The sequence below is a fragment of the Sceloporus occidentalis genome, unplaced genomic scaffold (assembly GCF_023333645.1).
Source record: "Sceloporus occidentalis isolate IW3139 unplaced genomic scaffold, rSceOcc1.0.p SCAF_1, whole genome shotgun sequence".
In the NCBI taxonomy this organism is placed as follows: domain Eukaryota; kingdom Metazoa; phylum Chordata; class Lepidosauria; order Squamata; family Phrynosomatidae; genus Sceloporus; species Sceloporus occidentalis.
In genome coordinates, this window is record NW_028316981.1 from 241,276,880 (window position 1) to 241,301,830 (window position 24,951).

General features: G+C 41.2%; 1 protein-coding gene across 2 annotated transcripts; it reads right to left on the bottom strand.

Moving 5' to 3' along the window:
- Positions 1–10,161: 10,161 nt before the first annotated feature.
- On the bottom strand, positions 10,162–22,879 carry LOC149323683 (protein FAM240C-like). 2 transcript variants are annotated; one of them, XM_089511956.1, is made up of 3 exons: positions 22,824–22,879; positions 16,117–16,265; positions 10,162–10,487 (listed from the first exon to the last, which is right to left on the bottom strand). In XM_089511956.1, the coding sequence occupies exons 2-3, from the start codon at positions 16,260–16,262 to the stop codon at positions 10,355–10,357; spliced, it is 279 nt and encodes a 92-aa protein (XP_089368082.1). In that variant the 5' UTR covers positions 16,263–16,265; positions 22,824–22,879; the 3' UTR covers positions 10,162–10,354. The 2 variants fall into 2 exon arrangements, with proteins under 2 accessions (XP_089368082.1, XP_089368071.1); XM_089511945.1 differs by lacking the exon at positions 22,824–22,879 and adding an exon at positions 22,754–22,785.
- Between the last annotated feature and the right edge of the window lie 2,072 nt (positions 22,880–24,951).

Below are 24,951 nucleotides of genomic sequence, written 5' to 3' on the forward strand. Positions count from 1 at the left end.
GGTGGCGCTTTTAGACGCCCCTCAACCCTCGCATGTGACGAGGGCGTCAAAATGGCGGCATCCTGTACAAAAGGTGCCGCCATTGTTACGCAAGTGCTGCGCAGCATCTGCACGGCGCTGCATGGCACTTGCATAACAAGTGCACCAGTGGTGCACTCCTTACGCTGCCACTGCAGCGTAGAAAGAACCTGTTTGGCAGCTAAGGCTTCCCTCCAGCATAAAAGCAGGTGCTGGCAAGCCACCTTTTTTAGGTGGTCTGTACCCCGCCATAGACATCTTTCTTTATAACTATGTGATGCTGCTGTATTTATGTTGCTACTGTCATTTTCTTTTCTTCATTTTCCTCCCTACTCTTATTATAAGAGGATGCAAATAAAAAGAAAACATGTTTTGCATGAATGTGGGCTTGTGCATTTATAGCTTATATATGGTTCCCACCAAAAAACCTACATTAAAGGTTAGGGTTAAAGTTGCATCTCTGTTTCAGAAAACCTGAAGACTACTGCTCTGTGCGATTTGGTTTGTCATTTTCATTGGAATGGTTTTCACATCATTGCATAAGCCCCTGGCTGTTCCCCTGTGATGCATGGCAAACATATTCAAGAAGGTTAATTCAGTCATGATTGTTTGGAGAGTTCCACTCTTTCTTATTTGTGAAACAATAAGAAATGACTATCCGTAGGGAAGGTGCAGACTAGACTTTTGAACAAGGTGTTCAAAAATGAAAACAATAGGATTTCACCAACAAAATGAATAGAAAAATAGACAACCCAATCAATAGGCTGAATAAATAGGGCAAGGCTCATTGTAAATTGTGAATTTTGTTGAGTGTTAAGAAGATAATAATAATTAATAATTTATTTTATTTATATACCGCTATTCCAGAGATCATAGCAGTGAACAGCAAGTAAGCTAATTTGCAAGTAAGCTAATTTGCCCCCAACAGTCTGGGTACTCATTTTAGCGACCTCGGAAGGATGCAAGCCTGAGTCGAGCTTAGGCCCTTTTGCTGGTCTTGAACTCGCAACCTTGTGGTCTTGAGTGAATGGCTGCAGTAGAGGCATTTAACCACTGCGCCACCAGGGTTCAGATAAGCAACACTGGTTACAATCTTTTTTGTCTTTGTCTTTTTTTAAAAAAGAAAACCCAGATATGGTTATCTTGGACTTAGAAAACTAGACCTACCCTTAACACATAAATGTTTTGGATCAAGTTGGTTGCATCTTTAAAACTCTTTTGGAAGAATGTTTCAAATACCAGTTATTCAAATACAAGTCATAAATGAGCCATTTGGCCAATGTGGAATATTTGCCATGAGTGCTCTGATGGAACCTAAAGCAACTTAGTTCCAGATTATTAGATGTTTATTTGAGAGAATGGAAGACAACTGTTGTATCCTATAAGCTTATTGAAATAGTGGTCAACCTGATTTATGACAGATAAATGCTTAATGGTCCATTTAGGAGCTGGACTGTAAAAACAGGCAGGTGGCTTATCCTTTTCTTCCAGCACTCACCAGCTCTTTCTCTAGGGTAGCCAAATGGAAAAAAATGGCAGGGTGTCTATACCATTAATAGTTCACAGAAGAGGAAATCCCAGAAGTTGCAGTTTGTCAAACTATAGTTCAGGGATGGGAATCAGGTGGCCCCCTGATATTGCTCAAATGCAAATACCAACAATCCTGGGCATCATAGTCAATGAGGAGGAATGCTGAGAGTTGTAATCCAACCACATCTAGAAGACTTTGTAATTCCCAGCCCTGCAACACTTGTTGAAATTCTTGTTTCTACATAGTTATTAAAGATGAAGGAGCCCTGTTATTTTTCTATCTGGCCACTGTCCAGCAGAGTAGCTACTGGGAAGAGGAGAGAGAGCAAAGCGAGAGAGTGCAAATAAGTATTTGGCTCCCCTAGTGATCTCACAGTTCAACTAAGTTCAGAAGCCCACAACTAAAGCATCCCTTGATAGATAGCCACCCAACCTCTAAAAAAATTTCAGTGGAGGAGAACCACCACCTTCCAGCAAGTTTATTCCAGGAGGTGTTTGCTCCCTTTAGCCAGATGCATCTTTTAGGAACAGCCAGTATGGTGTAGGGTGCATCTAGACTGTAGAAATAATGCAGTTTGACACCACTTTAACCACCATAACTCTGTTGTAAAGAATCCCAAAATTTCTAGTTTTGTAGACACTTTGGCAGACAAAGCTGAAGACCTTGGAACACTACAAATGCCAGATTCCAAAGCACTGAGCTGCAGCACTTAAACTGGTGTCAAATTGCATCATTTATATAGTGTAGATGCACCAACTGCTTTAAGCATTGGGCTATGACTTTGGAAACCAGGGTTCAAATTCCTGCTCAGCCATGGAAACTCACTGGGTAACACAGGGCAATTCACACTCTCACTCAGAGGAAGGCAAAGGCAAACCATATCTGAATAAATCTTGCCAAGAAAACCCTGTGATAAGTTGCCTTTAGGTCACCATAAGTTAGAAATGACTTGAAGGCACATAACAACAAACAAACAATCTTTTATGGAACTGAAAAGAGGGCTATGAATGAATTTAAAACAGCATGGAAGTTGCCTTGTTGGGTTGCTCTTCATTTACCATACAGACAGTGGAACAGTGACCTCAGACAATGTAGTGCCATGCCATATTTGTCAAGAAGCAAATAATGACTTTTCTTGATTGTGTTCAACTGGAACAAATAAATATACATGAGGAAACAGGAAACTGTCTCTTTTTTCTGCTGTTTTTGTATAGGAAAAGAGAGAACTTTTCTCTAATATGCAGGCTCTCAGAAATCTCTGGAGATGCCTTTTGATTAGAAGTGAGTGGCATTTAGGTCTTCACAGAATGGCATACAACTCTCTGTAATGAATGCTATTAGAAGCCCGATTAATAATGAAATACATTCTGTGTAGTTGCAAGAATAAATAATGCTCCTGAGATTCTTCAGTTTTCTTAGCAGTAGGTTATCTGTTTATGGCATAAGTAATTTTTCATATCTGTCAGCCAACTCTAAAATCTAAATTGCAAAGTCAGCTCTTGGGGGACTTTTTGACTAGTGATTACTCTCAAGAGGTTCTGAATCTATCTGCAATCAGTGGTTTGCATTCATCCATGATATGTGAGCCTTTTTACCCAGACCGAACTAAATACAAAGCAGGCATATTCTTGTACAACTATTCTAAAATAAGAAACAAGCTCTTTCTATCAACAAAATGGAGATGTTTTAAACCCTGAAAAGTAATTATTTACCTATATAGCTAGCTATGAAAAGCTAAATATTTTTGACTTCAACAGTTGAGTGAAATATGCTAAACAATAATGGGTAACAAATGGATATACTTATCTGTTTAGAGATGACAGGTGGCTTCCATGTGCAGGGGTGAATTCGCTTTGGGGTGTATTCCAAATTTTAGAAGAGATAGCCAGATGTAGAACTTATTTTGGGGATAGATTTGGTGCCTTGGAAAGCTCCTCTAAAGTACTCTACTAAAACATGGATCAGTTTACTACCCCACTGACAGGGAAGCCACCTGTCTGCTTCTGCCTTCCAGTATATGCACACATACACAGACATGGACATGTACTACACTCATCTGATTTTCTTGTGGTGGGCATGTTCGTGCATGGCTATGATATTTGGGATGTATAGGAGAGGAGGAATATGTACTTGTGTGACCAGAGTTTGGTAGCTTAACAGACAGTGTATGAAGATAAAGATCAAGATCCTATCTCAGAGAGGATTTTATTGCATGAGCCTCATTCGTGCCACCATCGCATTAGTAAAAGAAATGGATACTAACCAGTTTGGGAACTTTCCGTATTGCATGTCCTTTCACTAGTGTGATTGGGGCTGTTTCTGTCCATCTGTTTCTCCTCCACACTCCCCCTTAACCCAGTTTTCCTGCCCTTTTTATTATTATTCATAATGCAATCTAGTAATTATTCCAATGCCATTTAGTGAAATAAAGATGAAAAAAAAGAAGTGGGGGAAAGTGGGGGGGAGAAGAAAATCAGCCTGTTTGGAAATAATGAGGGGGGTTGAGGAGACTGACACCACACGACTGCCCAGTCTTCAAAGTGCCATGGAAGGGAGACTTATGACACCTGAGAACTGGTGGTACTACAGTGCGAGTGGGATCTTCCGTTATTGTCAAATGGCAGCTCTAAGAATACTTTACTGATGTGATGAGAGAGCAATGACATCTCAATGACGATTTAGTCACAGGAGAAGCGTGCAGGGGTGTGAATGCAGATCACGGGCTTCCCACGATTTCTGATGATTTCCTGATGATTTACACATGGTAAGCCTCCCATGTGAAAGTCTCCTCAGAGGTGGGGTTTCCAGTTCCATCCTCTTAAATATAGTCTACAGCACCTGGTATTCTTTGGTATATATACACAAATATATACACGCAATAGTGTCACAATTGTGGCTGAATATGGAGCAGTTACAGATCCATAACTCTAGCTTATAAATTGGTAAATTGCAAAGAAGGATGCTAGCCAAGATCTGAGCTGACCACACATTTCCCTACCATCACATCCATATACATTACCAAACAGAATGAGAGGAGAATTCTCTTCCTTCCCTAGGGAACAATAGTCAGAAAAATGTGCCTGTATTGATGCTAATGTGTGTATCTTTTTTCTCATGAGTACCAAGGGGCAGAAGATTATAAGGTTCAGGACTGGAGAAAATTAGGACTGGGCATAGTGGCTCTCTGGTGGCCAAAAGGAGCTAGAGTAGAGTGATGTCCATCCTGGAGGAGCCTAGTAATTTCTGTGGAAAGCTTCTTAGAGTTAAATCTACAGCTGGTGATATCCACAGTGATGGCAGGCCCTCAAAAGATTTTGGATGTTTGAGGAAGGGAGTGTTAGATCAATTGTATCCAATGTTCCTCTGTCCCCCACCCCACCCTCAGCCATCGTAATTGGACCTTTCATCTACACCAGACTTAAGGGGTCATGCAGACAGGCCTGAAAGAGTGATGCAGGGCTGCGCTAGCTCCAATCATGCCAAGGCCATGGCAACTGCACGCGCCCCGCCCTGATCTGGCCTGCTGCCATGGTCCTCAAGCTGGCCGCCAGCAAGGAGCAACTTTTACCACTCCTTTTTCTGCTGGCTCTTCCAGGTTGGGGCAAGCTTGGCACAGCTTCAGGGCATGTGTAGTGTAACGCCATGTCCGCAACGTAGCCCTACGCTGACCCTTTTGGCCCATTTGCTTCAGGCCTAAGACTGTTATACTTCAGAGCCTGGAAATAATTAATTAAAATTAAATTTGTATCCCTAATTTGATAGAATATTTATTAAAATAAAACTGATAATTTTTTATTTTGCTATCTCTAATTTGAAAAAAATGTAAAAAGGTGTTTGTTTTTTAAAAAAGCAATTATTTAAATCATTAAATGTTAAGGACATCAATGGGTGAGGTAATAATTAACATTTTAGTTTAGTTTAGTTCATTATTTTGAGGCATACTGTGATGATTTCTTTATTTTTTTAAATTAAAATGTCTATGTTATTCTTGTTACATGCCTTTGGGTCAACCCAGACATCTGACAACCCTATCCTTGGGTTTTCTTCATAAGATTTATTCAGAGGAGGTTCAGATAGCGAGTCCCCACTCTACTTGATGATGGTTGATAAACATATTCTCTTTCTTTGCAGATGCTGTTCCTCCTGTGATCCACCTTGGGTCCCTTTTTGGGAAAAATGTTGGCATAGAAATAAAATAAATGATGATGATGATAAATAATTGTCTTCCTTTAAGGCCGAGAGATGACTTGCCCAAGGTTACCACTTCCATGGCTAAGTGAGAATTTGAATCATGGTTTGCCAGAGTTCTAATCCAATACTCACGCACTCAAACGTAGTCCAACAACCCCACCAGAAGACTGCTGGTCTCCCAGTATTCAAGCCCAACACTCAAAATGCTGAGCCACAGTGGCTGTCACAAGGAATACATTTTCTAATTCTCTTTCTCTGCAGATGCAGCTGATGAAATGCCCCATGTATTTAGTGATGTAATACCACTATCCATAATCAGTAGCCAGAAAAATTCGCTGTATTATTCTTACCTAACCATCCAACTTCCCAAAGAAGAAAACCTAAATTTGATACAGCTCATCATACTTTATTAAAAGAAAGAGACAGTATAGCCACATATAAACATATGTATACACTTCATAATCACTCTGTTGATTGCATCCAAGTGCACTGCCAAAGTGATGGTGAAAACAAGTCCCTCCAAAATGTATCTTTCATAAAGCTGCTTTGGATGAGTTAATCCAGGATTGCAAATGGCATCCGGCATAGTTTTTCATGAATATTTTGATAAATTGCATTGCTATTTCTATGCCAAACTTCAGTGTGTCTGCTCATTCACACAGGCATTCTTGACTCTAACTTTTATCTAATCCACACCATAGTCAAAAATATTTTTTCTTCTGATAAAAAAAATACACTGAATCATTTTTTAAAACATTCCTATAAATTTCTGCTTTGTCATTAGTCCTAAAACATGCCAGTCTCTTCATTCATTCATTCTCTGAATTAAATCTGTCAATCATAAAATGAAGAACATTTTGTCTTTAAGCTCATCAGTGTTTCTAGTTTGGGAGTTCTGGATCTGAGGTAGGTGTGTGTGTGTGTGCACACACACAAGTTTGTGATAAGTGTGAGGGGGATGATCTATGAACATTTCTTTTTTTAAAAAAATAATTTCTTAAATTGTATTATTTTCTACATGTGTGTTTAGTCTTTGGTATACAATGTGTGGGAAAAGATGTATGGTTGAAACAAAGCTGTAGGTTGAACAGACTCCACTTCAGTCAGCAAAATGTCTTATGTTGGTACTGCAGAACTATTTCTTAACTTTGTGATTTGCTCTGCTTGCAAAGCTGTGCCTCTGTGAATAAGGACTTTTTCAAATGGGCAAAAAGGACAGGAATATGCTCCTGTCAATGTCGCACAATTTGGCAAAGATTTTCAGATGATGTCATGCGACGTTGCGATAATCCTGGCATCATCCTGTGAATAAACAGGAATTTTCCAGCCGCTTTATATTCACTGGAAAGTCCCAATAATGAAAAGTGGCTGGAAAACTCCTCTTTATTCATGAGATAATGCTGGGATTATTGTAACGTCATCTGAAAATCTTTGCCAAATCGCACAACACTGATGGGAGCATTGTGCTATGCTCTCTCTTTTTTCCCATCTGAAAAAATCCATTGTCATTCTTTTAATTTGGTTCAGTTACATAGAAAGTGCAGCATACAACCAGTGACTCATAATTAAGATTAGTTCAGATATTCAACACAGAATTAAAGGGAACATGTGAACAGGGGAAACTGACTAATCCTGCCCTCTTTGTCATGACTCCCTTCAGGTGGAGAGTAAGTAGTATGTCAAGGACAACCTCCACTATGTCTTGAAAGTCTCCCTGAAAAATGAAGAATGGAGAAGCCACATGAATAGCAGAGGCTCCTTTTTAGACCATTGCTCTCCATATGAAGAGGGCAACAGTGAAAGCACAAGACTAGTTTTCTCCTTATGCTTTATCTATTTTAAAACTTCATTTTGATACCTGAATAGGGTTTTAGTCATGTATGTGATCCTACATCTACACACAGTTGAGTGTAATGATTAAACAGGACAGAACAGCTTCTGAACAGGGAAGGAAAACACTAGTGAGAGGGTGGCATAACATAATCAGTACCAACAAGATTTTCATTTTTAGGAACTGATATGAACTGTTCAAGTTACTAAGGAAACAAATACTAGGCCTATTTCTAACTCTAGATAGGATGATGAGGTACCTCCAGACTCCTAGCACTACCATTTCAAAACATGTTGCAGGTATACATTCTTATGTGCTTTTTCTTCTCTCTCTCCCCCTTCTTCCCTTCCTCCCCAGTCTCTCTATATTTGTAGACAGAAAAAAAGATCTAGGACCTGACCATCTACCGATTGCCATCCTTGTCAAACCCCATTTCCTGACAAAGTTATCCTTACTCCCTCAAAGGTCTTCTGCTTCCCAACAGGATCTGCACAGCTAACCAATCTTCCCCTGCTATGCACTGTCAATATGGGCCTGGCATGAAGCATAGCTCTACTGACACCATTCAGCACCTTATGTGCCAACTTCTCTCTCCAAAATAAATTAAACACCACACCTGTGAGTTAGAAATAGCATATGCTGGCAAGCTAAACAATGGAGAACCTAGTAACGTCTTAGCTGGAGGAACACTATGAAGAAGTTTTAATTTAACTTTTCCTTTATTTTGCAAGCTCCCCTTCAAAAAACCTAATATTCAAGTTGACTTTCCCATCCTCCTTGAGGAATTTCCCCTGCAACAAATTAAGTTTTTTTAAAAAAAAAAACAACCTTAAATATAATACATTTCTTCTTCACTCCGAGAGATGCTGCATTTTCAAGGCATTAATTTTTCTTCTCGACACCTCAATACCTTTCTATTTTTTTGATATAATGGTATCACGCAGCACTGGCTTGGGATGAGTTTTTCTAATTAAACAGCACAATTCTAAACATGCTTAGCCACTCTATTAAATGAGGCTTATTTCTTAGTAAGTATGTTCAGGATTGCAGCCTTATATTTCAATCTTATGTATGCCTACTCAGAAGAAAGTTGAGTGAGGCTTGCTCTGAAGTAAATGGGTTAATAGGAACATACCATAATGCTTACCTAAACTGGGAGGATCTTATACATACATATAAATAAGATTTACTTCTGAGTAGTATGAAATTGCTCTGTAATACATATAAATTTGATGCAAATTAGTTTTAAGCATTTTTTTTAATGAAAGGATATGATAATATACCAATGGCTACCAAGCTGACAAGGTATATAAAACAAAATTTATAGCTCATCTATTGTTGTTCTTGGGTGCCTACAAGTCTTTCCTACTTATGGTGACTCCTAGTAGACCACAAGTTGAACTGAGTTAACAGTGTGATACAGCAGCTAAAAAGACGAATGCAATTCTAGGCTGCATTGATAGAAGTATAGAATCTCTAGATCAAGGAAAGTAATAGTACCACTCTATTCTCCTTTGGTCAAGCCTCACCTGGAATACTGTGTCCAGTTCTGGGCACCGCAATTCAGAAAGGATGTTGAAAAGCCTGTCCAGAGGAGGGCAACCAACATGGTGAAGAGTCTGGAAACCATGCCTTATGAAGAGACACTTAGGGAGCTGGCAATCCCTGGAGAATTGATGGTTAAGAGGTGACATGATAGCCCTGTTTAAGTATTTGAAGGGATGCCATATTGACGGTGGAGCAAACTTGTTTTCTGCTGCTCCAGAGAACAGGACCTGGAACAATGGATGCAAGCTACAGGAAAAGAGATTCCACCTAAACATTAGGAAGAACTTCCTGATAGTAAGAGCTGTTCAAAAGTGGAACTCACTCCCTTGGAGAGTGGTGGATTCTCCTTCTTTGGAGGTTTTTAAACGGAGGCTGGGGGGGCATCTGTTGGGGGTGCTTTGATTGTGAGTTCCTGCAGGACATGAGGTTGGACTGGATGGCCCTTGTGGTCTTTTCCAACTTCATGATTCTAAGGCCTATCATGTTGTTTTCTGAGGCTGAGAGTATGTGACTCACCCAAGGCCTCCCAGTGGTTTTCTATGGCCAACTGGGGAATTGAACCCCTATCTCCAGTGTAGTACTCCAACACTCAAACGACTACATTATGCTGGCTCTTATAGCTCACCTATAGATGAGTGGAATGCAAAATGGGAAACCCCAGAATTTTAAATTCTAAAGGGAAAAATTCAGATGTTTCTCAACAGATTATTTTTTTACTGACATGAAAATGGCCAGACAGTTCATCTCGGAAAAAACAATATCTAGAAGAACTTCTATTATTTCCAGATGTTTGATCTTCTCAAAACTATAGTGCTTCAGCCTCAAGAAGCCCAAATGTTTGGTAGAAACATCAGGAAATACAAGGAAATATATGAGCCAAATTTAAGCATCATCATCATCATCATCATCATCATCATCATTGAAATAAAGAATTGTTTTCTTTGTTAAGATTATAATGTTATCATTTGATCAATGTAAGAAGCTAACAGGGACATAGTTATACATATAGCTGAAAACACACCATAGCCTTTGAACTGTTAATTTAAATGATTTTGTGATTATCTGAGCTGCACTGAAGGTATGACCTGAGTTTGATCTCTCTTTTCTGCTCATTTATAACATAGATGTCATTGGAATTTCTGTTCATGTTCATAATAGTGCATGCAAGATCAAAATTAGATACAGTACTAGCAAAAAAACAACAACCCCAAACCCCTTACATTTCAGCAAAAATGTTAGGCTGCTGTTTTATGCATTGACTGAAAAGTTTCAATTGGCAACAGGGTAGTCTGCACTTTGGGCTTTTCATTTGTCTTCTGAAGCATCTTTATTCGACCTTCCAGTCTCTGGGCCCATTCACCTCGTAGCCTGGGAAGAAGGGACAAACAGTATACATCAGTGCATCCCCAGCCAAATTTTTCAAATGTTTAGCTCTTTTGAGTGATACCAATGCTGTCTCTTTTCTTTCATCACCAATACACTTGTCTTGTGTTAATTTAGCCTAGGTATCTCCCTGGCCTTCTGGCTTGGGACAGAGAGGATACTAATGGTATAACTCATCAGCAGTGTGAAACCTGGTGACATTGCTAGATTCCTGGGAAGTCAAACAACTGGGAAAATGCTGTCATTAGAGATACATGCTGCTCCTCCTCTGGGTATTCTCTGGGATGAAGTATAAGTGCTGTCTCTTAGGAAAAGTCATATAATGCATGCACTGGAAATAACATCAAGGAAATCTGTGACCATAGGCAATGTGTCATCAGAGATACATGTTGCCTACTCCTCTGGGTATACTCTGGATGAGGTATAAGTGCTGTCTTAACAGGAAAAGTCAAATAATTCATGCATTGGAAATGACATGAAGGAAATCTGCAAACCTAGACACTATTAGTGGGACTTCAAAGGCAAAACAAAAGTCAAGGAGTATCAACACACTCATTTTGAATTAAGAAAATACATTTCTAATGATGCATTGATATGGCGTCATCTCATATGCCTGGGATCTTAATGTATGCCCAGAAGTCCAGAAGGTTTCTTAGGGAATGGAAAAGATTTAATAATTTGAATTGCTCCCAAATTTCCACTACAGGACCAATATGAAGGGAATGACTTGCTATTAGAGGACATTAAGGACCAGAATTTCTGGACACTTGCTCCCTGAACTCAAATTTATCTGGATGTGTCTTTTGGATATGCAACTATAGTAATAATGTGCAAGAACAGATAAGTACTCCATCACGCAGTTCTAGAAGAATATGTAATACAGTTTCAGCAATGATAATAATGAATATATTAAAAATTACAAAAGAAAGAGGTGCCCTACATTTAGGGCAGGAATAATGTGGCCCCATAGTGGCATGTGATCCCAGAACTATTTTTGGCTTGCAGTGCCTTGTGACAACTTTTTTCTTGGACAAAAAACTGGGTGAATTGCCTCCCCTCAAAAAAAAATTTGGGGGGGGGGGAGAGGGCAATTCACTTTTTAATTAGATCATGGAGTGTCCTGGTGACTTTGTTAAATTCCTTTAAAAAGCACAATTGTTCAAAAACCAGACCTAGAAAGCTAGTCACTCCCACCTCCAACTCTCCATTTTTGACTTTCCAGCTTCTCTGAAAATCAATGGGAAAGAAAATATCACATCAACACAGCTCTCAATATGCCACTGGATACTGTTGCTTGCCTCTTTAAATGTCTCAATAAGCCTATGGTAGCCTTTGAAAGAAGTGGTCGTTTTTGTTTTGCTTTCAGCAGAGACTGCAAATTATAGTTTAACTTCCTCTCTTTTTTCAGTTTGATCTGCCCTGTAGCAAAAGTGGCATTCTCAGGAGGCCTTATTCAAGACTTTAAAAATTCAGTGTAATCTGTTGGGAATATTTTTATTCAATGCACAGGCTCTCTCTTCTTTTCTCTCTCTCTCCTCACAACCCCTTTCAAAGTCTGACCAAGTGTTCCTTGTCAACTACAACATCCCAGGGAACACAAAGAGAATATTTGCCTTCAATTCGGCTGCCTTAGAGAAATGCTCAGTATTCCGTGAGGTCAGTGTACCTTTCCTACTGAGATAAGGGTACATTGTATGAATTATACAGTCCGTTTGAAGAACTCATGCTTTCTAAAGTCTAGCTTGAATGGAGCTGCTGGATGTTATTTTGCAGCAGCTGACACATCTGATGAAGGGCCATAATTTGTTTTGAATTTATGACATAGCTTATTCTCACACTGAAATGGTGACTTCAATAGTTTTCGTCCACTGTGACTTGTGTTCTCACCAAGCTCCATGTAGATGTATTCTTCCATTCTCAACAAAGGAGGGAAAAGCTTCATTGCAATGAAGATGCATGTACAAAGCTTTCTCTCCCCTAGAAAGGTATCATGGGACAGCTTCTCGTGATGTGGCATTAATTTGTTTGAGCCCTCTGTTCTGCAAATTGCACTTTTATATTTAAACCATTCCAGAGACATTTGTTTTTTTTTGAATACTACTGTACTTTTATGCTACTTCTAGACAATTTCCCCAGCTAAGTAAATACTTTTCCTTAGGGGAAAGTGGTGCTTAAATGGGGGAACTGTATTACACTGCAAGTGTGTTTTGGGCTTAGTAGCTTATTTTCTGTTGAAAAGTGTCCCCCAACAGGATGAATTATCATCAGAGAAGAGACAGAAGGAATGGAGTACTTAATTGTTGACCCAAAGCATTTACCCCTGCAAGGGTTCCAGATACATGTCTACATCACAAATATAGCTCTGAAATCCCATGGAGCAAAAGCAATGGATAGTACCAGCTTCAGGAGGAAAACACATAACAGAGGAAGCATGAAGCATTCCCTTTCTTCCTGTTTCCTTTTTTCTTATACCATTCACTCTGCCTGGAAGGAAGGGAGAAAGGACTGTGGAGGCTTTGCTATATTTGGTGCTGTGAGACATTGTAGTTTGCTTCTCAATTTGTGGGCAATGGCAGGGCAGTCTAGACAGCAGCTTGTTGGATCATGTGACTGCTGGTTTGTAAGGTAGCGCTAGGGAGGCAGCAATGGCCCAGAATAGTTCATGCTATTCCTTTCCAGTGATGGTTTCATGATTCACGAGGCTAAGAGGAAAGAAGGGAGAAGGAAATAAATAGGAAGGGAATGGAAATGGGAAGCATTAGGACAGGAAGTTTGAGAAAGAAGCCCCTGCCTTGTTGCAAGTTGCTAAGAGCAGGATTGTGTGAGCACACCTGGGCTACATCTACACTTCAGATTTAATGCAGTTTGGTACTTCTTTAACTGCCATAGCTCAATGCTATGGAATTCTGAGATTTGCAGCTCTGTGAGCTATTTAGCCTCCTCTGTCAGAGACCTCTGGTGCTCCAACAAACTACAGATCCCAGGATTTCATAGCATTGAGCATAGGCAATTAAAATGGTATGAAACTGCATTCATTCTGTAGTGTTGCAACAATCCTGGAATGGAAAGAAATATCTGGCCCCTTAGTAAAAACCTTCAAAGATTTTATGTCAAAGTAGCAATGAGATATTAAGAACATTGGTTCTCTCCTTCTTTTACCTTCTGCCTAGGGTTGCCATAAATGAGGAGCTCCGAACCGGGACAAATGTAGGGCAAGGCTTGAAAATGTAGGACCTTTTTTTTTAAAGGTCCTACATTTTAAAACCTTGTCCTCCTCCTCCTTCCTGGCTTGGGAGGAAGCCTCGGCCTCCTCTCAGGCCGGGAAGGATGCAAGGGCTGCTCCTCATCGCGGCGATCACCGCGGTGGGATGCAGCCTTCTCCCGGCCCCCACTCCCTTTCCCGGCCTCTGTGAAGGCTTGGGCCTCCATAGAGGCCGGGAAGGAGGGAGGAGAGCGCCCGCGATCGCCGCGATCGCCGCGATTGCGGGCGGCCCCCACTCCCTTTCCCGGCCTGTGTGGAGGCTTGGGCCTCCATAGGGGCCGGGAAGGAGGGAGGAGAGCACCCGCGATAGCGGGCGGCCCCCACTCCCTTTCCCGGCCTCTGTGGAGGCTTGGGCCTCCATAGGGGCCGGGAAGGAGGGAGGAGAGCGCCCGCGATCGCCGCGATCGCCGCGATCGCGGGCGGCCCCCACTCCCTTTCCCGGCCTCTGTGGAGGCCCAAGCCTCCATAGAGGCCGGGAAGGAGGGCCAGGGCCGCCTGTCATCGCGGCGATCACCGCGGTGGCAAACGGCCTCCCCCTCCTTCCTGGCCTGGGAGGAAGCCTCGGCCTGCTCCCAGGCCGGGAAGGAGGCGGAGGCAGCCCCTCATCGCGGTGATTGCCGCGGTGGGAAGCGGCCTCCTTCTCCTCTCGGTCTGGGAGCAAGCCTCAGCCGGCTCCCAGGCCGGGAAGGAGGCGGAGGCCGCCCCTCATCGCGGTGATCGCCGCGGTGGGAAGCGGCCGCCTCCTCCTCCTCCTCCCTGGCCTCGCTGGGGCCCAGGAGGGAGCGTCTCCGCGGCTGGAGCTCCAACCGCGGAGAGCCCTCCCAGGCCTCAGAAAGGCCTTGGAGCCGCCGCGGCGGCAGAGGTGGCCGCGGTGGGCGGGGCCGTCCCGGTTTGGGCGCCAACCCGGACCGGGACCGGGATGGCACCGCCCAAACCGGGATTGTCCCGCCGGGGGGCGGGATATGGCAACCCTACTTCTGCCTGAATGAACTAGCAACAGCATTAGGAGCAGCAGACAGGCTGTTTTAGAGGCAGACTAGTTTCACTTACGCAACCACATAAATTATCCTGCTCATCTGTGTTAATAAATTTATGTCATTGTTGACAACATTGATGGTTATCCCTAATGTGGACTGGGGGTTGCCTGCTAGAGTGTTTCAAGAAAAGCCCCCAGTGATGTTCACCTTCTGCATTTGTATATGAGAGCCCATTTTATAAATAGCGTAAGCTTCCTGTGACCTTCCAAAGGGAACAAATCTGGGGACTGCATACCTGGAACCCCTTCTCAGAAAATAGGCCTTTGTGTAACAATCATATTATGAAAACTAATGCTGCAATTATATACATGTTTACTTGAGAATGAAACCTATTAACAGCAATGAGAGTTTTGATAAAACATGTGGTTAGTGGGCTATAGGAGCACTTTTCCAGGTGATCATCTTGGCCATTGGACTGGTAGTATAGAAGGTGCTTCCACTCTGTACCTTGAGTCATCATCTCTAGGAACTATCTGGAAATTAACTTCAATTCTAAAAATAAATTTATAATGTGAAAACATGTCCTGCCTGATTTAAAAGAAAGCCACAAACATTGAGATGTTTGTGCCTTTCTTTTAAATTGTGCATTCTTTGGCTACGCCATTTGGAAATAGATGCACTTTCAACGTAGCACAATGTACCTATGCAAAAGCAGTGTCTTAATTCTGAGGTTACTATCAGTGAAGGCCTTTAAAAGGATGAGTTGTTATGACAGAAACATATGGATACAACACAAATAAGCTAAAAATTAGCAAAACAAATTGACAAAGTATAGTCTGGGAAGGCAGTCAATTCATCATCTAGTTCTCTGCCACAGGACAGGCCATTTTATACCAGTCCAATATATTCATTCAGCATACTCATGCTGGCTAGGAATTCTGGTAGTCCAAACAAGTATAATTTACAGGATCTGCATGTATCTAAAGAAGAAGCGAGGAGCTTTTCATCCTCCAGATGTTTTAGCCTACAACTCCCATCATCTGCTCCAAGCATGGACAATGGTAAGGAATTATGGGAACTGTAATGCCAAAACAGATGGGCTAAAGTGTTGCAACCTTTAATCTAAAACATTACTGAGTGATATCTGTTTTGTTTTTTTCTTGGGGGAAAAAAGGGAATTCTGTCCCTTCCAAGCAGGGAACTTCCATTGCTGAACTGCAGAAAGTGGGGTGTTCACTGGTGAGTTTGAAGGATATTCAGTCAACAAAAATATTGGAAATGCCACCTTAGAGTTCATGATACTTGCATATACTTTCTTTTTCTAAGCAAGCTTGTATGTGAAGCACTTTCTAAAAAAAAGCAAAAACCCTCTTACTTATTCAAAGCACTTCTGGTTAACCGGGAATCTTCAGCTTGTTTTCTGTTGGCATGTGTTTCAATGATTTCTTCCCAAAAATTCTTCAAGCCATGGGCATCATGGACTACCACATGATGGCGTTTGGTACCAGTATATCTATTCATTTTCTGAAAAGGAAGCAACAGAATGTACCGAAAGCAACTCTTATTTGTCATATATATGCTAAGAAAACAGTGGACTTCCCCCACCTGAATGGCAAAAATGAAAACCCTGTATGAAACTGATAACTGATGTTTAATCCTATATGAAAATATATGACTCTTCTAACAGATGGTTTGTCTGAAGCTATAGCTCAGCTTCAGAAATGTTTCCACAGCAAAATCTGCCTCACACATTGGAATATGCTGTCCTGTAACAACTTGACTGCATTAGTCTATGACTACAGGGTTTACTTCTCCTCCCAAGCTGGTGTGTGAACAGCACAACTGTCTTCATGGCCCTTCTCAGATACTCATGGAAGGTCTAAAATTTGCTTTTGACCACTGCTAGGCAGAACCAACCCTCAAAATGTTATAGCTTTCAAGATTCCTGTTTGCATTTGATAGTGGATACCATTCTACTTTGACATTTCAAAACTCAGGGTAGTTTTGCCATTTTGAATGCAAGAATGAATTCACCATTGCATTAATGAACACAAATCTTTTGTTAAGTTTACAAATGTGTCTATGGAGCTCTCCAGACTGCCCCAAAAGGGTGGGCTGGAGGTGCCCAGTTTTCATCCAGAGGGACGCTGCAGCAGCCAAACCATGCAGCGTCTCTCTGGACCAAAAAAGAACCTGGAAAAACTGGGTTCTTCTTGGTGTGCATTGGTGCACTGATGATGGAAGCACAGCCCCCGGAGGTGCGGATGCTGCACCGCACTTGCGACATGGATACGTGCGCCATATGGATGGTGCTGCGTAAAGACGGCACCACCCATACATGCTAGGTTCCGGAGTGTGCGGATGCTGCGTGCTACGGAAACCTAGAATTGACCCCAGGCTGCTGCAAACTGGTGGTTTGTACTGGGCCTAAAGCATTCAGGATAAGACCACACTATTATCATTTATTATATGAAACAGCATCAGAAGGTTTTTGAATGCAACCAATTACTTCTTATTTGCAGAGTAAATATTGCAATTGTTCATGCAACAGTAACAGCACCCTATAATGGAAATGTTTAGTTTAGGATTGCACCTTGTCACACTTTCCTTCATGATGTTCCATTAATTTCTTCATCCACAGAATCCTACGTTTTTCTCTAATTAAGGGCTCATTTGCCCTGGCCAAAAGCTTCAAGATTTCATAAGAGTTGTTGGGATTTTTAAAATAAAAAGTCCATACGATATATCCTGCGTCCTGATCTATACTATCTTGAATTTCTGTGACTAGCCACTTTTTAAAGCCAGAATAGGAAGTGGGGTTCATCTTCTGTCTCTGAACTTTCTGATACATGCAGGAGAAAGTTCCAAGTCTATCTCTTTTGTCTGTTTCTTTCTTCTTCATTGTCTGTTTCTTCTTATCATTTGGGTGGTCCAACTGATAACTTTTTGAAGGGTATGTGTGTGACATTTCCTATGGAGCTTTGACCTTCCTTCTCTCATTACATTTCCAGTTAGCAGACAGAATATTTCTTCTTCTCTCCTCCCTTGTTTTACAATTATATTGCTAAAGTGGACTATATCTATGGCAATAAAAAATAAATAAATGTGTGGGACAAGGAATGTGGATACAGGGGAAGAAGCATGGGGAGAGGATGGTGGGGAGCAAAGGAAACCCTGCCTACACCAGAGTTAACCACACTCCACACAGAGGGGAAAAAGAATGGATGAAACTCAGGTATATTTAGGGCATGACTGGATGTGGGAGTGGGAACAACTGTTTAAAAGTTGTGAAATCGAGAACCAGAATTGCTCGACATTCACCGGAACTATTGGTCCACCTGGAGGAGACCTAATAGTCAGCTGTGCTTCCCGAGACATCATTAAGCTGTTTGCAGAGGGTGGGGACCCTCTTTTTAAAAACCTTGGGTTTTGCCAATCTGGTGACTTTCACACCAAAATGGGTACTTTTCAGAGCCTTTGGTGTGATTTTGGTGATTGGTTTTAATGGTAATTTTGAGAGTTGAAATAAGTATTTGGTGAGATATGGGGAGGGGGATTTGGTGAGTTTTGGCCAAACGTTTGGGGAATTATCTTTGAGGCTTGTTGGCAACACTGGTCCCAACCATTCTAATACCTTTTTCTCATTGGCTCTGTTCTGGCTGCAATCCTATTGGTACTCACCACCTGAGACTGCTATTAGCGTGAGTCCTATGGACTTGATTTGTAATTGCTTCTTTTAACATTGTTAACTCACATTCTTTCCTTTTGGCACATTAGGTCAGCATCCAAATGAGCTACATATTTGTGTATGTAAGAAAAGAGAAAACCACAAACAGCTTCTGTTTTTTCTTCTGTTACAGGCACTCTGCTGAACATTTCCAAGAATATCCATGCTAAGTGTTCAGCCTTCCCTCGCTAGCCTCAAGAGTGTACATAGGGTGTCTTTGGCTGGTCAACATGAAGCATTTTTATGCAAATAAAGCTTTCTACTAAGGTTAATGAATGCCATAAAATTACTTTCACCCCAAACTATTTAAGCTATCTAAATGGCTTCATCCACCTTAAAATTCAATTGGTCATGTCTTCACTCCATTTCTCATTCACTCTCCTCTCCTTTCCTCTCCAACTCTTGCTTTCTTATTGACCTTTCTTGTTCCTCTTCCCCCTGCCTTATTCATTCAGCCACCACCAGCTTCATCTGGGTTTGAAACTTTTTGTTCCACTCTTCTGTTTCTCTCCCATTCTCTCCCACACTTATTCATTGTTGCTTGCCTTTCTCTCTCTCTGTCCCAGTACTAGTTCAACTTTTCCATATCCTAGCTCTTCTTTCTACCTATCCTTCTGTCACTGTCTGTCTGTCACTGTTGTTGTCTCTAGGTCCTTATCTGCACTTCCGAAGTAATGCAGTTTGACACTACTTTAACTGCCATCACTCAATATTATGGAACTTGGAGATCTGTAGTTTTTTGAAATATTAAGGCGCAGTACAGACTGCTGAGAAATGGCAGTCTGCCTGCGCCTGTTTTTACTCTGGAGGAATGGCACAGCCCCCAAACCGCACGCCGTCACTCCAGAGTAAAAAAAACCTGGAAAAAACAGGTTCTTTTTTTGTGGCTGGCTTGACGTCATGAGTGTGCAAATGATTCACTCGTGATGTAACTGTCGCAACACGACATGCTGACACTATGCGTCCATTACGTCATAATGGTGGTGCCCGTGTACACGGGCCGCTGCATTATTGTGCCACCGGCATATTTTAGGGTTAGGGACCGTGGTCCCTAACCTTAAAATCGGTGCCAGCACTGCACTTTTGTGTGGTCTGTACTGCGCCTTAGCTTTCTCTGTCAGAGAGCTCTTGTGCCACAATAAACTACATATACTTTACAGGTCATATGAAAATGGGGAAGAGAGAAGTCTAGGGATCTCTCTTCCTCACCCTTACCAGGAATAACTACAGGAGGGAGGTGGAAAGGGAGATGTCAACCAACACCCATATAACACAGTCAAACAACAGCCAACACTCTTAGGCAAACTTGTAAAATAAGAAAACCATGCACATCTTTTCCTCCCTTCCTCCTTTTTTCAGGTGCTTTAAATATACAACTGCTGAAAAATATAAATATGTTTTTGCTATGTAGGAAACTGGGGGAATAGGGAAGCATTACACATTTTGTTGAAATCAGTGGCCAAACTCTTTGAATGCAGTCTGCTGAATCTTATTTCTTAGGTGCAGTTTGGCTTCCGTGTGCTGAATTCTGGAGTGACAGCAAAACTTCATAGGTAATTTATTTAGGTTTCATTCAGTTCAGCCTTTCAAGGATGCATCTACAAATGTAGTTTGACAATACTTTAACTGCCACAGCTCCATCCTACAGAATACAGGGATTTGCAGCTTTGTGAGGTACCAGCATTCTTTGGCAGAGAAGGGAAAAGACTTTGTAAAATGACAAATCCCAGGATTCATAGGATGAAGGTACAGCACTTGAAGTGATGTTAAACTGCATTGTTTCTACAGTGTAGATGCACTCCTATTGACATAGGATAATTCAATGAAAATAATGCTGTGGCAGTATAAGGAAGCTCGTGTGGCATAGTGGTTTGAGTGTTGTACTGCCACTCTGGATATCAGGGTTCAGTTCCCAGATCAGCCATGAAACTTGCTTGATGACCTTGGGCAAGTCACATGCTCTCAGCCTTAGGAGAATAATAAATAATATTAAATAAAAATTTTATTTGTATACCGCCCTTCCATCGATCAGGGCGGTGAACAGCATATTAACAATAACAATACAAATACACCATAATACATAAAAATGCAATACATTGATATTAAAAACAAAATTAAAACCCCATCAGCTGACCACCGTTGTCGTCGGGGGGGGGGGGGGGAGACCAACTGGGACTTCATTCGGGGAATGCAGATTGAAATAAGAAGGTTTTTAGCTCCTTCTTAAACTGGACCAGGGAGGTGGCCGAGCGGAGCTCTATGGGCAGCGTATTCCAGAGGGCCAGGGCGACAATGGAATATGACCTCCTCGTTGTGGAGGTTAGTCTAGCCCCTGGGACCCTCAGTAGTTGCTGCTCAGAAGTTCTGAGGGTGCGGGGCGGAATGTATGGAGAGAGGCGGACCTTCAGGTATCCTGGGCCCAAGCCATGTAGGGCTTTATAGGTTATCACCAACACCTTGTACTGTGCCCGGAAGCGGATGGGCAGCCAATGCAGATCTTTAAGTATAGGTGTAATATGACTGGCCCTGGAGGTACCAGTGACCAGTCTGGCTGCCATATTCTGTACCATCTGTAGCTTCCGGGTATGGTATAAGGGTTGCCCCATGTAGAGCGCATTGCAGAAATCCAATCGAGAGGTTACCAGAGCATGTACCACCGTTTCAAGGTCTCTCTGGGCCAGGTATGGGCGCAGCTGGCGAATAAGCCGAAGCTGATAACAGGTGCTCTTGACCGTCGCATTCACCTGAGCTGTAAGGTGAAGCGGCGAATCAAGAAGCACCCCCAGACTGCGCACAGAGTCCTTCACGGGAAGTGTGATCCCGTTCAGGACAGGTGGAACCACCGCCATTCCTGGACCAGGGGAACCTATCACAAGTACCTCCGTTTTCTCTGGATTCAGACTGAGTCGGTTTTCCCTCATCCAGCCCATTACCGACTCCAGACAGGCCACGAGAGGAGAGACGCCATCCTCAGTCACTGCATCAGTCGGAGACATAGAGAAGATTATTTGGGTGTCATCAGCATACTGATAACCATGTCTCCGGATGATCTCTCCCAGCGGTTTCATGTAAATGTTAAAAAGCATGGGAGACAGAATGGCTCCTTGAGGGACCCCAGTTGTGAGGGCCCTCTTATCGGAGCACACGTCTCCCAGCTGCACCATGGCCAACCTCCTTTGATCAAATCTTGCTAAGAAAACCCAATGATATGTTTGCATTAGGACTGGCATGCGTTGGGAATGACTTGAAGGAACATGACAACTTGTGAAAGTGTCTGCATTTTATATTTAAATGCAGTGAGATGTTTTAGGTGTAAATTCGTAACAGACAACTGAGTCTCATGTCTAACTCTGTAGCTGTTCTCCTTTTAACATGATACAAGATATTATGTCTATACTGGAATTTCAAATAAAAGTAACCTTGATGGGCTTTTTGTTTTTTCCCGTGCCCTTCTCTACATGTATCTGAAACCTCAGAGCAGAGAAAAACCTTCTGATTTCAAGATCCTTCAAGTACTTTAGGGACTACTTATTTTTAGTCAAATTTATAATGGAGTCCTATATATGTCTGTGCAGTTGTAAGCCATATTGAGTTCAGTGGAACTTTCTTCCAAATTAATGGGTGTAACTGTAGCTGTATAGTGCAGTCCTAAACGCACAAGTCCCATTAATGTCAGTGATTTATGTCTTAGCAGATATGCACAGAATTGTGCTCTGAGCATAGTTTTCATTAATCTTTTTAAAACCCCTCAGTAAAGGCATATAAACAATTTACCCCTCAGGAGTCAGCATGCTTAAAGGCCAGTTGTATATCTGCCTACTCATATATAAATATAACTATAATCAATGCAACTTATTTCAAGGTTTGGTTTGGAAAGGATTAAAACGAATCTCTTTTATAGTAAAGTAGCATCATCATTAAATATACTTAAAATTAATTATTAAAATTAAAACCAAAAAAAGCTTTTATATTGTTGTCAATACAAGGATATGACTTACAACTGTTATCTTGTTAAACATGACCTTTGGGTGCATCTTGTCTAAGGTGCCAAATTTTAATGTAGTGTTCTGATAACTACTGAAGCTTTATAGATATATGCAGATATTAATACAGTTAAGGACAACTGTGCTTAAATATCTAAAAAAATTACTATGTTAAAATACATGTAACATGATGAAGAAATGACATGTAATAGTTTGCATTATTAACTATTTTTTAAAATTAGAGAATATTCACACATACCATGTTAACATAGCAGTAATCTAGCAAACATTTAAAGGCTTACTTTAATAAATATAGAAGGTGCTTCTTCCACCAGGCTTTCTCGAGTAAGTTTTGAAATGTGCTGCTCTCACCTTTATGTTCTCTCTTTTTAACAGACTCAGAGCGGATTGTGTGAACTTCAAATATCTTTTCTTCTGTCACTCATTTTTATTTGGGTTTGGTGACATGGCTATTTTTGAATCATTTCAACAGGAGGCAAAGAAACTAAACTCCATCTGTAAAGTCTAGAACATACACAAAGTGAAATGGCCAGACAGCTACAAGGCATCAGCTCTGAATGCCACATTTGATCTGCGCTATAATATCTGGCAAGTGTCACTGATGTCATAACTTGGCTCAAGGGAAATAGTTATTCTTTGACAAGTGCATGTCTTAGGAACATGATATCATACGACTAGCAGGAACACAGCACTGTCCTCTCTGAGAAAACAAAGAGATCTAAAGAGTGTACATTGTATAACACAGTTTGTTTCAGGATTGTGCTACCTGAATGAGTGACAGTTGTGTGTGTCTTCTTTTGAACTGCTGTTTCATAAGACTATACGGTTGAGTGCATGATAGGACTCCAGCTAAGCTGTTAGGCTGTGCAAAGTAAAGAAATGTGAACTCAACTCAAAGGAAGCCTCAAAGCTTTTAAGAATGAGTGACAAATGTAGCATGTTCTGCTGCTATGATGAAAGAATAAACAGAGGTTTTGCCTTTGTGCCTCAGGTCACATTCTGTCCTATTTCTCATGTTTCTTACCAATTATAAAGAGTCTTGTAGCTCCTTAAAGATCTCATTCTCTCTGTTCCAGTCTCTCCCCACTCCAAAGAATTTGGAAAAGTTTCTTTTTTGGACAACAGGTCCCAGAGTCTCCTCAGCTAACATAGCTAGTGGTTGTGGCTATACTGGTTGGGGAATCCTAAGAGTTGTCAGATTTTATAAGTTGAGATGTTGATTTTGGCATATGCGTTTGTGGACCAGAGCCCACTTCAAATGGATCAGTTGGGCTCAAGAGCGCCAAAACCTGTGTCCTAATAGTTTATAACTCTAATGTGTCAGAAGCTTTTTGCTCCAACTGACAACTCACTATGGTCTAGAAACATACCCTATGTTTAATACTTCTATGAACTTCAGACTTCTAATGCTTCCTTCAAAATTATAGTGTATACTATATGCAAAGCTAAACAGCATGAATATTATTACTCATCAAGTATAAAGCATCAGAGGCTAAACTAGTAGTTGGGTAGACGGTAGATCAGGATGTCAGTATAGATTTCTAGGTGATTTAATGTAGACCAGCCAATGTTTTCTTAGACTGCTGAGGCAAGGTGGGAGTAGAGAACTAGGAAAGAATAGATTTTGTATGAAATAATGACAAACTCAGTTTTGGCACTACAAACAATTTCCTGAGCTAGAGGCACTATGTTCCTTCCTTCTAAATGCATATCTTTTCCTATTCACTGTTAATTTTTAAACATGTGAAACTTTGTTCTTCATTATTTTGCATTTGCAGTATATTGGTGGAGCTCCTACTCATAGATTCGTGAATAAAAGAAAGCAGATGCTTTCTAAAGCCTTAAAAATAGATGTGGAACTGTCATATCAGCCTAGTCTGTTCTTAAACATATTGCTTTCATTATTTTGGGCTTCTGGAATGAAATACGTAGGGTTGTAAATTTCTGTGTGTACACACACACACACATCATTGGTGGTAAGGGAATACCTCTATAAACACACATGGTGTAGTTATTTTCCACTCTCCCTATTGGGAATTATAGCAGTCAGGATCCTCATAGAGGTCATGCTTTATCTTATGCCAAGACAGGAACAAATTTGTAGTGTCCAGTGACATGGTGAACAGGACTAAAATAGGAAGGGCCAAAGTTGAATGGTAAAACATATAACTTTGCCTGCCTAAAGTCCCAGTTCAATCTTAGAAGCAGTTCTCTGGAAGATAGTACAGTAAATGCTCCTACCTCAAATATTAGAGAGCTTCTACTGGACAAATCAAGTAGCAACAATAACATCCATAGACTGGTTAATTTGCAAAAAGAGCTGTGTGACTGAGCCATTTATTTTGTTTGCTCTTGTGTCAAATTGTTATTTTGTCATTTTGCTATAATTATCCATTATTGTACTATATTTATTGGCCCAATACAACACAAGTTAATAAATACTAAGTTCAATTGCAAGCACATTCCACAACTAACTTAT